This window comes from Hylobates moloch, unplaced genomic scaffold (genome assembly GCF_009828535.3).
Source record: "Hylobates moloch isolate HMO894 unplaced genomic scaffold, HMol_V3 SCAFFOLD_9, whole genome shotgun sequence".
Classification (NCBI taxonomy): Eukaryota; Metazoa; Chordata; class Mammalia; order Primates; family Hylobatidae; genus Hylobates; species Hylobates moloch.
Window position 1 is genome coordinate 33,517,008 of NW_026652284.1, and position 15,995 is coordinate 33,533,002.

The window sequence follows — 15,995 nt, forward strand, 5'->3', positions numbered from 1 at the left end:
TATCACTGTAAATCTGATAATTTCACTCCTTGCTTAACTCCTTTCCACAGCTTCCCATCACTCTTGGAATAAAATCCAAACTGTGGATTATTGCTGACAGTCTACAATCCCCCACAGGGCTTAATGTTATTCTGTGTAACTCTCCAGCTGCACCCACCAGGGCCTCTCGCCTCTGTGTTCACTAGACTTACACGAGAACAACCTCCTTCCTATTTCGTACACCTTCCAAGCCCTCTCCCATCTCGTCTCTTGTACCAGTGGCCCCTCTGTCTGGGACACTCATCAGCTCTTCACACCAAGGCCTTGTTCAAAAGTCACTTCTTCCAACAAACTTCATGGCCACCTTAATGTGCTCCCTCCCCAAGTTAATCCTCCCTCATCATGTTGTTTATTTCCATTTCAGTATTTATGGACTGCAACTAGGATTGCAGTTGCTTGCTTATTGAGAGCCTCCCTGACTAGGGTGTAGGAACTGTGACTTATTGACTGCCATGCACTTAGAAGGCCCTAATAAAACCTTTCATTGATTTATTCAACAGGTGGAGAGAGACGTTTAGAAATTCCAACTTGCCAAAGTGTGCTAGTGAGATCTTCAGTGACCAATGCCTCATTATTCCTTCATCAGTCTCCTGAATCATCAATTTCTGCCTCTTCACTGGATCACTCCAAGTACTATATATATATATATATGTGTATATATAGTACAAGCATATATGTACTAATATGCTATGATATCTTAATAAAATCCTCCCTAAAAATATAGATTTACTTATTTAATGATACTTACGTAGTGTTTACCATGTGCTGGGAGTGTATCAGCATCTGTACCCTCATTTTTTATTATTTTTATGAATGACTGTATCTAATAACACATTTAACTAAGGCTTTATAAAATCAAGGATAACTCAGGGTAAACACAGATGCTTATGCAGTGTGATAAAGGAAACTTTACTCTCAAGTAAATATTTGCTTTCAAAATTCTCCTGACACTAAAACTATTATCACATTAGTAAAAATTTCCCAAAGCACAAAAATTACAACCAATTACATATTTAAATTATAATACTTATTTAAATTATACTACTTAATTTCAAATCCTGACCTTACAGTGGCTATGTTATTAGTAAAGACAACATGCAGAATTTTACCTTAATATTTTAACATTTCAAAAATTAGGGCATATATATATGCCCTAATTTTATACATATGTATGTATAAAATGTATATATGTGTATGTGTATAAAATGTATACATATAAAAAATGTGTGTGTGTGTGTGTCTGTGTATTTCCCGCCTACCTAACAATAGAAACTGCTGCTTCATCCTAGGAACGGTAAAATAAATTTAGACCTATATCTATAAGCACCTGAAATCAAAAACAACAAAAATAAGTTAATGTATGCCCTAGAATGGAGAAACTTCAGTTGAGGTTTGGAAGGCCACAGGAGAAAAGATAAAATTAAGTGACAGAAACATTTACACAAGCTCTTGAGTCAAGTTTTAATCTGAGTCACAAGTAAAATAAAATCATTGACTCAACTGGAATATGTGCAAGGATATGCTTGTAACATAAAATTCAGCAAAATGTGTTAAATGCTGATATCAAACTTTGTAAACTTCAACAATAGTAAACTCAAGTATCTCATATCTACTACCTTTTTCTGAAGGACTAAAAACTTCTGGCACATACACCTTTCTCCACACATCCAGGACAATCAGGAAAAAAGGATGAAGTTTTTTTAAGATTAAACAATGAAAGGAAAGAAAGTAAATTACTTTCTGCAGACCAGAGAGAAAGAGAATCTTCAGTCCTATCCAGTATAGAAACGAAGCAAAGAAACAGTATTACACGTATCTAGAAATATAAAAACAAAATATATTTTAGGAATAATACTCCACAAAATCCTAAGCTGCAGATATTGCTCAATAAAGTTGTCTTCTGATGGTTTCCTGAATTTACTGTGTACTTTTAAAAACATCTGCCTGTCCATCTACATGCGTATTGGACATGCTGCTCTCCCTACACCCACTCCCCTCTATAAATCCAGACCTCAGGGTCTTCATTTGTATCTTTTTACTCAGTACTGACTTTTTCCTTGTCATCTTCTTCATTTGTCTGTACTGTAGAAGTAATTGTTGAAGCTCAATATTTAACGATTTAAAGGTCTGTTTGATGTAAGTTTAAGTTCATGTTTACTTAAAAAACAGTTAAGTGGCTGGGCGTGGTGGCTCACGCCTGTAATCCTGGCACTTTGGGAGGCCGAGGCGGGCGATTGTGAGGTCAGGAGATCTAGACCATCCTGGCTAATACGGTGAAACTCCGTCTCTACTAAAAATACAAAGAATTAGCCGGGAGTAGTGGCGGGCACCTGTAGTCCCAGCTACTCGGGAGGCTGAGGCAGGAGGATGGCGTAAACCCGGGAGGCAGAGCTTGCAGAGTACCGAGATCACGCCACCACTGCACTCCAGCCTGGGCAACAAAGGGAGACTCCGTATCAAAAAAAAAAACAAAAAAGCAGATAAGCAGATGTGGGTCTTATTTTTCCTTTAAAAGAAACTGAAATGTGTGTGTGCATGCTTCTTGTCCTCCAGGACATGAAGCAATAAAGAAATGACCAATGCCCGAAGCTTTCGAATTCAAAGAAGACTGCGGTAAATTCTCTATGATAGTCATCAGCATTCAGAGGAAGAAAAAACCACTTCCAACTGAACTTACCTAGATATCTGTTAGGGGATGGCAGGGGCCGCATGTGAGGGGGCCACATGTGAGGGGGGTTTTGAAGAATGGGAACTCAAAACAGAAAGGGCAGCAGAAGTCCTCACTAGAAACAGGGAACAGCCACTAGACCACTAAGTCTAAATCCCTGCCCACATCGGAGAAAAAGATTAACTCATCAATAAAAACAGAAAGAGAAACTGTCATGAAGCAACACTCACTTTGGGATTTTATAGGACATCACCATTAAAGCCTTATTTTACTGTCATATTTACAAACCTAAACTGGAACTCATTCTCTTCATCTATAGGAAATACAGACTGTAAAAGTGGGCTTGAAATCATGCTGTAGGGAATTCTGAATGTCAGGCTTTTCACTCTGGATTTCATTCTGCAGGTAAGGATGTGAAGCCACTTGAAAAGAGAACTGCAGGGCTGTAGGTGTCAAATTAAATGGAAGGGAATGAAGAAATGGGCTTGGCAACAACAGGAGAGGCAGGTTTGTAAAAAAAAAATGACAGATGAAATAACGTGGTAGCTATTTGCATGTGGGGTACAAAGGTAAAAGAAAGAAGTAACATTGCCTCAAGATTTTATTCCTGGGTAACTAGGAATAAATAAAATGGAGGGAGGGGAAAGTGATAGTGAATTGGCATAAATAATTACTAGTCTTGTTAGAAATGTCTGCATCAGATCCATGAATTCGGTACCTTCTGTGTGCCAGGCACTATATCCAAGCACTTAGGATACAACAGTGAACACAACTGGCAAACAACTTTACCCACATGGAACTTACGCTCTCGTGTCAGACAACAGATAATGAATAAGTAAATCCATAGGTCAATATATAAGTGTGGTGTTGTATGCAATTTTAAATAGGAAGGTAACATCTAAACAAACACCCAGAGGTGAAGGAGTGAGCTATACAAAAAGTTGGGGAAGAGTCAGCAACTAACAAAACAGTAGCTCAAAATAATTTCACTCCACAATGCTTTTGAAGTTAGCAGCCACATTGTGACATATCTCTTTGGGACCCAGTCCTATTTCCTTGGGTGAGCATTCAGGGTTCCACTTCCTGACTCTATCCTACCCAATCAAGAAAACTTCACCAATAAAACAGCGATAAAAAATGCCTAGTGGGTCAATTTGTTTATACTGGCTGTTTACATTCCCTACATGGGAGAAGAGGGCTGCATTTTAAAAGGACAAAACCAAAGCACATTAGAACATGTTTGTACAAAGCTTAAGAAGACAATCATCTTGTTCTCAAAGCAATAATTAATGTAGCAACTTTGAGACTTGTAATTTAAATCAAAGGTACTGAAGAATGATTATGAATCATGCAATTAAGCTACCAAGCAGGATACTGCTGGAGAGGAAAGCCATTCACAAAACCATAAAACTGTCAAAAATAAACATAGTAACTATCATCAAAACTAGAAATAACATCATCATTTGATTTTATACTTTGTTGATCAGCAGAGCTGAATTCTAGCCTAAGCTCCGCCATTTATTGATTCTGAGTCTTTGGCCTCATCCTTATCTGTAAAGACCAGCTGGTCTGATTTTTCAGATTCCTTTCAATTCTGAGATTCCCTGCAGCAAGCTATGGTTCCTATGATGTTTATTTATGTATTGCCGGTGCTCTGGTTTACTTAGTTTTGCAATAATAGTACAAATAAGCATCCACCCAAAACAGCACAACTTAAAAGTTCTGTATAAAGCGATATGAACTGCTTTTAAACAAACCCGCCTGAACTTGGTGCTTAAAATGAGGCTACATTCACCTTAAAGGCGCTGCCTCTTTTTTGATCCCTGTTTTGGAACAGGCTTGATTCAAGACTGAGGTTTCTGTGGATGTGATTTGGAACAAAGTGGATGATCACATCAGGTAACACCCCTAGTGAAAGAAAAGTAAGAGACCTTTTCTTGAGGAACTAGGTCTAAGAAAACTGTTCCAAAGGAATCCCCAAGCATTTCTAGCAACAGCTCTGAGGAAAGAAAATACGTAGGTTTTTCGGTGATGACAATTCTTGAGATTAATGCCCATCTGAATGCTTAATAAAGAAAACAGCCAAAGTTTATTGTGGACTATGAGCCAGGTATTAACTCATTTAATCTTCCAAAACTGCTGTATGGTTGGAACTATCATTATCCCCATTTTACATACGCTAAAACTAAGGCAAAGAAAAGTTAGGCAAATTGCCCAAGTTTTCGCGTTAATAAGTAGATTCAAAACCATGATTTTAGCTCCAAAGTCTGCGTGCTTCATCTCCAAGATACACTCCCTATGTAACCCCTGCTGTCCATGTTTAAGTAACAGTCCCGTTTCTACTACACCGTCCTTACAAACTGAGTAACACAAAGTAAAAGCAAAGCCCCACCGCACGCTCACTATCGGGTTTCTCCTCCTGTCCTGAACCACAAACTATAAATATATTTTAAAGAATATACAAACTTGACAGTACCTGGGACTTTTCGACATTTAGAGGGGGTGTGTGTGGAACAACTCAGACGTTTTCTGTCTTGGACCAAGTGCAGTGAATGAGAGCTGCGAAGTCGCAGCACGCCCGGGTGTGGAGCCCGCGTCTCCTCTCAGGGGTTCACAGGAGGGGCCGCCCGCGCGCCCCGCCCCGCGCTCCTCATGGGCGCGGAAATGGCACCGGGGCCCGTCACACCACACCTGCCTCCCGCGCCCCCGGGGTCCCTCCACCTGGCCCGCGCAGTGCCGGGGCTGTTCTCCGCCAAGGGTTCCTCGCGCAAGCTCGATGAGCCACACGCTTACCTTCGGGGACCCACCCCCGGCGCGTGGCGAACGGGAAGCGCCGCCACTGCTGCGCCACACTCGGCCGGGACCTGCGCCGCGCCACCAGCTCCCCGCGGCGCCAGCTGCGCTCCCTGCGGGGGCCAAACCTGCAGGCCCCGCCCCCTGAGACAGGTCCCGCCCTCACCAATCACCGCCGGCCACGCCCGAATATGGGCTCAGTCAGCCCCGCCCTCGGAGCTCTTCGGCCACGCCCCCGAAGGAGCTGCCGGCGGGGTGCAGCCCCAGGGCCTTGAGTAAATAAGCGGGGGAGGAAAGGCGGGAAGCCAGCAGATGGGAGACAGAAAACGAGAGGACCTCCGCGGGGAAAGTGAAGAGAGCCTTGGGCGGGGGCAGGGAATAAGAAGGCACTCTCCCCAGGTTCCCGCTAAAGTGTAGATCTCAAAACAACCGCGCTCATTCAACACACTGGCATAATCTCATTTTCCTCGGGCGGGGTGGGAATCATACATGAATTAGGGCTCCAGGCGCGAGACGTCATTGGGAACGGGATTCAGAGCAGCAAAGAAAGGATGCAATTCCTTTACTAGTCTCCACCACACATCCTTTACTTCAAAAATTAGGGAGTCGGCTCCCAGTAAGAATCCTCACCCCGAGCTTAAATTGTTAATCAATCCCGTTCCCTTCATAAATTGTTAATCCCGTTCCCTTCAAACAGCTCAGGCGCATCACGAGAGAGCAGACGCGGCCGGGTTTGGCATGAATGTCCGTAGTGTGCTGCTCTAAGGTTTGCGTCTGGGTGTACAGATAAAGGAAAACCAGAATCCTCGAAACGACTTGTTTTAACTATTAATGCATCTGAGTCTGTACAGTGAAAAACGGCTTGAGGCATCAAGCCAATAACCGAGTAGGACGCAGTTCCTACAGTCCCAGCTACTCCAGGGGCTGAGGCAGGAAGATCACTTGAGCCCAGGAGTTCTAGGCCAGCCTGGACCTCATAGCAAGACCCTGTTTCTAAAATAAAAATAATATAACTAATGAATATGGCAGGGAAACAAAGGGCTCACTTTGCCAGCAAGCAGGATTGACATACAGTAACCTTTATTTAAAATTTTAAGAAAATAATGCCAAGAGGCCAGCCTAGCTCTACCCTTAAGGGAAGTCACAGTATCTGAAGTCCTCAATTTGCTTATCAGTAAAATGAGGGGATTTAGCCTGGTGACCTCATGGGCTCTAAATGCCCTCTCATACTCTAGAGTTTGTCCTGCCAGGCTCAACTCATAGGAGAGGGGAAAGGATGCAGGGAAGTATTGTCTAGTCAGGAGCCACTCAGAAATTGGGAATTTTTAGAAAAAGCTTCAGGGATCTCTGGCATCCCTTCATTCAACCTCTCCCTTCCAACTTTCCTGTTTGTAATAATAATAGTACACCAGTCCCCGACACATACCCTTATCAACAGTTTCCCTTTTCTTTTTCTGACCAACAGTCTGAAAAAATTAAATGGAAAATTCTAGAAATAATAAGTTTTAAATGGTGTGCTGTTCTGAGCAGTGTGATAAAATCTCACGCTATCCCACTCCATCTACCCTCAATGTGAAGCCTCCCTCTGTCCAGTTTGTCCATGCTGCAGATGCTACCCACCCGCTAGTCTCTTAGTAGGCATCTCCATCGTAACGTCGGCTGTAGAGGTGTCACAGTGCTTGTGTTCAAGAAACCCTTATTTTACTTCGTGATGGCCCCAAAGTGCAAGAGTCGTGATGCTGACATATTGTTATAATTGTTGTAGTTTATTATTAGTTATGGTAGTTAATCTCTTACTGTGCCTAATTTAGAGAGTAAATGTTATTGTAGGCATGTATATATAGGAAAAAACATAGTTTAGATGGGGTTCAGTACTATCTGCAGTTTCAGGGAACCACTGGGAGTTTTAGAAGGTATCCCCTTGGGTAAGGGGGTAATACTGTATCATTCTTGCCCTAACTCAAAACCTTTGACTCTTCCCTCTCAGTCCTCACGTTTGGTCACCAGGTCCTTGGCTTTCTCCTTTAGAGTCTCTTCAATGACTCTTCCATTTTCACTGCCATCTCTGTATAAAGAACAGATTCAAAGAACTCAGGGTGTTTGATCTGATCCTAACCTACATTTCCCACCTAATCTCCAACTCACTCTCCTGTGTACTCATCTGTTGGACAGACTGTCTCCTCAATGTACAGAATCCACAACTTACAGCTAACATCCCTGCCACTGTACATGCAAACCCACTGCCTCCTAGCTGGAATACCCTCTTCTCAGTCCTAGCTACCTGTCTTGACTACAATAGCCCCGCTCAGGGACGTCTGTATGCAATAAAATGCTATAATACTTAGGATCTGCACCACTCACGATAGCATGTAGCAGGGCTACTTTGTTTTGTTTTCTGCTATTTAGAATCTTTATCTCAGGCCAGTTATGGTGGCTTATACCTGTAATCCCAGCACTTTGGGAGGCCGAGGCAGGCAGATCACTTGAGCTCAAGAGTGGAGTTTCAGACCAGCCTGGGCAATATGGTGAAACCCCATCTCTACAAAAGAATTTAAAAATTAGCCAGGTGAACAAGGTGAAACCCTGTCTCTACCAAAAATACAAAAAAATTAGCCGGGCGTGGTGGCAGGCACCTATAGTCCCAGCTACTCAGGAGGCTGAAGCAGGAGAATGGCGTGAACCCGGGAAGCAGAGCTTGCAGTGAGCCGAGATTGCACCACTGCACTCCAGCCTGGGCAACAGAGCGAGACTCTGTCTCAAAAAAAAAAAGCCAGGTGTAGTGGTGCGTGTCTGTAGTCCCAGCTACTTGGGAGGCTGAGGTAGGAGGATTGCTTGAGCCTGGAAGGTACAGGCTGCAATGAGCCGAGATTACGCCACTGCACTCCAGCCTGGGTGACAGAGCGAGACCCTGCCTCAAAAAAAAAAAAAAAAAAAAAAGAATATTTATCTTGCTGGGCACAGTGGCTCATGCCTGCAATCCCAGCACTTTGGGAGGCCAAGTCAGGAGGATTTCTTGAGCCTTGGTGTTCGAGAGCAGCCGCAGCAATACAGAGAGACCCCGTCTCTATAAAAGAAAAACCAGACATGGTCCCTGGCTAATTAGTCCCAGCTACTTAGGAGGCTTAAAAGTGAGAGGATCACTTGAGCCCAGGTGGTCAAGGCTACAGTGAGTCATGATTGCACCACTGCACTCCAGCGTGGGTGACAGAGGGAAAGCCTGTCTCAAAACAAACAAAAAAGAATATTTGTTTCTAAAACTAAACTTTAAACTTTCTTTTTTTTTTGAGATGGAGTCTCACTGTGTCACTCAGGCTGGAGTGCAGTGGTGCAATCTTGGTTCACTGCAACCGCCACCTCCCAGGCTCAACCGATTCTCCTGCCTCAGCCTCCCGAGTAGCTGGGATTACAGAAGTGCACTACCATGCCTGGCTAATTTTTGTATTTTTAGTAGAGGCAAGGTTTCACCATGTTGGCCAGGCTGATCTCAAACTCTTGACCTCAAGTGATTTGCTGGCCTCAGCCTCCCAAAGTGCTGGCATTACAGGCATGAGCCACCACACCCAGCCAACTTAAAACTATTTACTAGATGTTCCCAGGCCCCAACCAACCAGGAATAAAAATTTTCAATATCTTGAGGCTGGGTGCGGTGGCTCATGCCTGTAATCCCAGCACTTTGGGAGGCCGAGGCAGGCGGATCACGAGGTCAGGCGATCGAGACCATCCTGGCTAACATGGTGAAACCTCGTCTCTACCAAAAATACAAAAAATTAGCCGGACGTGGTGGCAGGCGCCTGTAATCCCAGCTACTCAGGAGGCTGAGGCAGGAGAATGGTGTGAACCTGGCAGGTGGAGCTTGCAGTGAGCCGAGATTGTGCCACTGCACTCCCGCCTGGGCGACAGAGCGAGACTCCCATCTTCAAAAAAAAAAAAAAAATTCAGTGTCTTAAGAAGGCTAAAAGAAATTATAGATTCATCCATAATTAGGCTGTTCAGATTACCTATAACAGCAAGATTCTATTTTTATCTGAAATATTATGATACTGAAGTAACACCAGTAACTTCATGATAACCAAATGCTTTGATTGGCAGTTACATGTGACTGATTCATAAAAATGGAGAAGTAAATTATTATTAAGTAAGACTTTTTTGGAAGACTAAGTCTTTGAGATTCATGGAGGTAAATAAAAAGTAACCTACCCATTCTTCTTCACCTCATTGCCCAAACAAGTGGTATACCCATAGTAAATGCTTAAAAATATATTAATCAGTCCATGATTATTTTCAACTTTCCTTAAGCCCTCTCTCTCCTTCGCTAAATACTAAAATACTGGTCTTTTCTTTTTCATGGAAATAAGATAGTGAGAGCTTCCTCTTTTAATTTCAAAGAAATCCTCAAGAATAAGTGAAAAAGAATCACACAGCATTTCTTGGAGTTGGACTAGAAAGGTTTTCAGTGTTCTAGAAATAAACCCTTGAATCACAGTAAATTCCCTATGTTAGCAAGCTCTATGTACTATTAAGGTCTTTAGAGAGTAAATTTTCCTTAACTGCAACCTTACCCAGATGGCACAATAGAAACAGAACCAAGTTTGCAGAATGACTACCAAGTAAGAGTGAAACTGATTTGCAATCTATCAATGGCCCCTTGTGTTTTGAAAATGTCAATGGTACATTTCAGGGAGGCCCCAGAGTTCTGAAGTCTATCCCAAACAATCTATAAATCCCTAGTCACGGCAAACCTCTATAATGTTCTAGAGATTTAAGAAGAATTAAATAGACTAAATAACAATCACACTTCATTTATAGAGTGGGTTGTACCAGATGCTATTGATAATAGACTCTTGGAACTTTTCTCTACCTCTCCTCAAAATGTGAAGTGACTATTAAGAGTAGAGCCTTAGGGGACTTCTGAATCCAGCCAACATGGAGTAACAAGGACCAAATTGACCCTCCCACCTGAACCAACCAAAAGGAAAAAGGAAAAAGAGACAGACAAAATATATAAAACATCTGTTTTCAAGATACTGGGTATCAGACTGTGAAAGAAAATGATTCCTAAGCAAACAAAATTTACCCCCAGCTTACTACTTTCAGATACGTTACACACCATGACACAGAGAATGGAATGAAGGAGAGCCCAGCAGACTCCCTGAGTTGAGAGGATGGGGATATGAATCCAGGGAAACAAGATGGTTAGAGTTCACAAGACAGCATACGAGAGGACGTTAAGTGCACAGAGAACCTACAGACCTGCAGAAGGTTCTCCCTGAGAATTTGACAATGCAGATCAGTGCATGCATGTGAAGAAACTATAAAAAGTACAGCAAAGAAAAAAACATATGAAAGCATTAGACAGAATAGCACTGGAAACTCACAGAGGGCCAGGAATAGTGGCTGTTCCCATCAGTTAGACTACAAATGCTCCCAACTCAATGGAGGCAGAATACTAAGAAGAGTCTCACCTTACTTAAACTGGGGAGGAATTAGCCCTAGAATAAATACTGGTTGGGTCCTGCCAAACAAACAAACAAAAAAACAGAAAAAAACACATGGAAGTAAGATCTGAAAGGATTGAACTATTTCCAAGTAATTTAACTCTATCTCAAATCAAAATCCAGGCATATTTGTAAGAACAGAAAAATATCCAGCATCCAACAAGGAAAAAAATCAAAATGTCTGACACTCAATATTGAATATGTGGCATTCAGTGTTACAAGGCATGCAAAGAAACAGAAAAATATGACCAATGAGATTAAAAAGTAATCACTAGGGGCCAGGAACGGTGGCTCACACCTGTAATCCCAGCACTTTGGGAGGCCGAGGCAGGTGGATCACGAGGTCACGAGATCAAGACCATCCTGGCAAACACAGGGAAACCCCGTCTCTACTAAAAATACAAAAAAATTAGCTGGCTGTGGTGGCGGGCGCCTATAGTCCCAGCTACTCGGGAGGCTGAGGCAGGAGAATGGCGTGAACCCGGGAGGTGGGGCTTGCAGTAAGCGGAGATCGTGCCACTGCACTCCAGCCTGGGCAACAGAGCGAGGCTCTATCTCAAAAACAAACAAAAAAAGTAATCACTAAAACTGACCTGCAACTGACATAGATGTTAGAATTATTATAATGGTAATATAGGCAGGTCTTGGTGGCTCACGCCTGTAATCCCACTTTGAGAGGCCAAGGTAAGAGGATCCCTTCATTTCAGGAGTTCAAGAGCAGCTTGGGTAACAGAGGGAGACCCCATCTCTACAAAATAATAATAATAATAATAATAGTAATATACTCAAAAAGTTAAGTAGAGACAAAGAAAGCATAAAATTTCTAAATCCAACTTTTAGAGATGAAAATAATAATCTCTAAGGTGGAAAATACACTGGATAGGATTAACAGATGATTAGACATTACAGAAGAAAAGATTAGTACACTTGAAGACTGCAGTAGAAACTTTCTAAAATGTAGATAGAAAAAAAAAATTAAGGCCAGGTGCGGTGACCCACACCTATAATCCCAGCATTTTGAGAGGCTGAGGTGGGTGGATCACTTGAGGTCTGGAGTTCAAGACCAGCCTGGCCAACATGACAAAATCCCATCTCTACTAAAAATACAAAAATTAGCTGGGCATGGTGGCGCACACCTGTAGTCCCAGCTACTTGGGAGTCTGAGGCATAAGAATCACTTGAACCCAGGAGGTAGAGGTTTCAGTGAGCTGAGATTGTGCCACTGCACTCTAGCCTGGGCAACAGAGTGAGACTCTGTTTAAAAAAAAAAAAGAGAAAGGTAAAGAGAATCGATGAGCTGTGGACAACTTTAAGCAGCCTAATATACTTGCAATTAGATTCCCTGAAGAAGAAGATAAAGATGGTGTTGGAGGATGGGATAGGAAAACACATTTGTAGAAATCACGGCTGACATATTCCCAAATTAGATGAAAACTACAAACTCACAGATCTGACAAGTGCAATAAATTGAAACACTAGAAACATGAAGAAAACTACACCAAGGCACATCATAATAAAAGTACTAAAAGCCAGTGATAAAGTCTTAATAGCAGCCAGAAGAAAAGACATGTTATATATGGAGGAACAAAGGTAAAAATGTCAGCATATTTCTTATCAGAAATAGTACAAGTGGCTGGGCACAGTGGCTCATGTCTGTAATCCCAACACTTGTAGGAGGCTGAGGAGGGCAACAGGCAGATCACTTGCGGTCAGGAGTTCGAGATGAGCCTGGCAAATATGGTGAAACCCTGACTCTACTAAAAATACAAAAATTAGCCGGGTGTGGTGGCGCACGCCAGTAATTCCAGCTACTCAGGAGGCTGAGGCAGGAGAATCACTTGAACCTTGGGGGGCAGAGGTTGCAGTGAGCTGAGATGGCACCACTGCACTCCAGCCTGGGTGACAGAGCAAGATTCCATTTCAAAAAAAAAAAAAACAGTACAAGAAGTGGAGCAACATCTATAACGTACTGAATAAAAAAAACTGTCAACCTAAAATTATTTACCTACCAAAAACATCCTTCAAAATCAAAGATATATAAAGCTACACAAAGATTTTTTCAGACTGAAGAAAAAAAGCTAAAAAATTCATAACCAGTAGACTCATACAACAAGAAACATTCAAGGAAGCCCTTTAGACATAGAAAAGTTATTCCAGATTTCTGGAAATAAAGATCTACTAAGAAATGAAGAGCACTTGAAATAGTAACAACAGAAGCAAACACATTTTGATTTTTTAATAATTTAAATCTCTAAAAGTTAATAAATTTAAACAAGAATAGTAATAACTTATTGTGGGTTTATATCTAATATATCAGTAAAATATATGACAACAGTATTATAAAAGCTAGCATTAGAGACATGGAAGTATACTATTGTAAGATATATCCTATAAGTGTAAGTATTCTATAAGTGATGTGGTATAATTCAAATGAAGATAAACTGTAATAAATTAAAGATATATACTTAAATCCGGTGGAGAGTGGCAATAATCCAGAATGGCTACTATGATCTATGTTGATAAGGAAAATGAAGAACCAGGCACCCTTGTGGCTACAAAGGATGGGCTGAAGCTGGCGTCTGGACCTTCAATCAAAGCCTTAGATGGGAGATCTCAAGTTTCAACATCACGTTTTGGCAAAACATTCAATGCTCCAACAGCCTTACCTAAAGCTACCAGAAAGGCTTTGGGAACTGTCAGTAGAGCTACAGAAAAGTCAGTAAAGACCAATGGACCCCTCAAACAAAAACAGCCAAGCTTTTCTGCCAAAAAGATGACTGAGAAGACTGTTAAAGCAAAAAGCTCTCTTCCTGCCTCAGATTATGCCTATCCAGAAATAGAAAAATTATTTCCCTTCAATCCTCTAGGCTTTGAGAGTTTTGACCTGCCTGAAGAGCACCAGATTGCACATCTCTCCTTGAGTGTGCCTCTCATGATCCTTGACGAGGAGAGAGAGCTTGAAAAGCTGTTTCAGCTGGACCCCCCTTCACCTTTGAAGATGCCCTCTCCACCATGGGAATCCAATCTGTTGCAGTCTCCTTCAAGCATTCTGTTGACCCTGGATGTTGAATTGCCACCTGTTTGCTCTGACATAGATATTTAAATTTCTTAGTGCTTTACAGTTTGTGTATATTTCTATTAATAAAGCATTATTTAACAGAAAAAAAGATATATACGTAAATCCTAAAATAAAATAACCATTAAAAGGAAAAACAGGAGTTATAACTAATAAGGGAACAAAGGACATAAAATGGGATAATAATGCTTAACCCAAAATAAGGCAGAAAATGAAGAAAAGGCCGGGCGCGGTGGCTCACGCTTGTAATCCCAGCACTTTGGGAGGCCGAGGCGGGCGGATCACGAGGTCAGGAGATCGAGACCACGGTAAAACCCCGTCTCTACTAAAAATTACAAAAAATTAGCCGGGCGTGGTGGTGGGCGCCTGTAGTCCCAGCTACTTGGAGAGGCTGAGGCAGGAGAATGGCGTGAACCTGGGAGGTGGAGCTTGCAGTGAGCCGAGATTGCGCCACTGCACTCCAGCCTGGGTGACAGAGCGAGACTCTGTCTCAAAAAAAAAAAGAAAATGAAGAAAAACGAAATGAAGAACAGATAAATAGAAAACAAATAGCAATATGAAAGACAAACTTGACCAGACGTGGTGGCTCATGCCTGTAATCCCAGCACCGTGGGAGGCTGAGGCAGGTGGATCACCTGAGGTCAGGAGTTCGAGACCAGCCTGACCAACATGGAGAAATCCCGTCTCTACTAAAAATACAAAAATAGCCAGGTGTGGTGGCCCATGCTTGTAATCCCAGCAGCTCAGGAGGGTGAGGCAGGAGAATTGCTTGAACGCAGGAGGCAGAGATTGCGGTGAGCAGAGATCGCGCCACTGCACTCCAACCTGGGCAACAAGAGCAAAACTCCGTCTCAAAAAAGAAGAAAGCTAGAGCAGCTATATGAATATATCAAGAATATTTCAAAGCAAATAATATTACCGTGGAAAGAGAAGGTCATTTCATAATGGTAAAGGGGCCAATTTATCAAGAGGACATAACAGTTCTAAACATTTGTGTACCTAATAACAGAGCTTCAAAATATATGAACAAAAACTGAAAATATTTCAAGAAGAAATAGACACACCCACAATTATAGTTAGAAGTTTCAAAACCCCTTTCATAATAACACAAGTAGAGAGAAAATCAGCAAGTATATAGAAGACATAAACAACACTATTAACCAACTTGAGATTTTATTTATTTATTTATTTATTTATTTATTTATTTATTTATTTATATTTTGAGACAGTCTTGCTGTGTCGCCCAGGCTGAAATGCAGTCGCAATCTCGGCTCACTGCAACCTTTCTGCCTCCTAGGTTCAAGCAATTCTCCTGCCTCAGCCTCCGGGGTACCTGGGATTAAAGGCACATGCCACCACACCCAGCTAATTTGTATTTTTAGTAGAGATGGGATTTCACCATGTTGGTCTGGATGGTCTCGATCTCCTGACGTCCAGCTGATGTTATGTTTTTTAAAAGTCTATGTTATAGGCCGGGCGCGGTGGCTCACGTCTGTAATCTCAACACTTCAGGAGGCCGAGGTGGGTGGATCACGTGAGGTCAGGAGTTCACAACCAGCCTGGCCAACATGGTGAAACCCTGTCTCTACTAAAACTACAAAAGTTAGCCGGACATGGTAGCAGGCGCCTGTGGCGGAGGTTGCAGTGAGCTGAGATTACACCACTGCACTGGGGGACAAGCGCGAGACTTCGTCTCAAAAAATAAAAGTCTAAAAAGTCTATGTTATAGAGCTAATACTTAAATATTTACAGGTGAAACAATCTGATGTTTGGGATTTGATTCAAAATTATGTGTGTGTAGGGGCAGGGGAGTGCAATAAGATTTAGCCATAATTAGCTAACTGTTGAAACGGGGCAGTAGGCTTATGAAGGCTAATTATACTATTCAGATGACTTTTTTATGTTTGAAATTTTATATAATAAA

At 42.1% G+C, this 15,995-nt stretch overlaps 2 protein-coding genes across 6 annotated transcripts in view; one reads left to right on the forward strand and one right to left on the reverse strand.

Moving 5' to 3' along the window:
• The window catches only part of SGK3 (serum/glucocorticoid regulated kinase family member 3), a 151,530-nt gene that overhangs the window by 86,339 nt on the left and 49,196 nt on the right, over positions 1-15,995 (reverse strand). Inside the window, exon 1 of one of the 5 annotated variants that reach the window (XM_032759638.2) lies at positions 5,501-5,615. The exons of 2 other annotated variants lie outside the window; for them this stretch is intronic. The gene's annotated coding sequence lies outside the window, so the exon portion shown is untranslated. Of the gene's footprint in view, positions 1-5,183; positions 5,360-5,500; positions 5,616-15,995 lie in introns of those variants that run through there. 2 more of the 5 variants (XM_058444452.1, XM_058444453.1) reach the window with 2 other exon arrangements.
• Positions 13,493-14,104, forward strand: LOC116813227 (putative pituitary tumor-transforming gene 3 protein). The gene is given in 2 exon segments (XM_032759642.2): positions 13,493-14,021; positions 14,024-14,104. Coding segments are annotated over 2 exon segments (570 nt in total). The 3' UTR covers positions 14,065-14,104.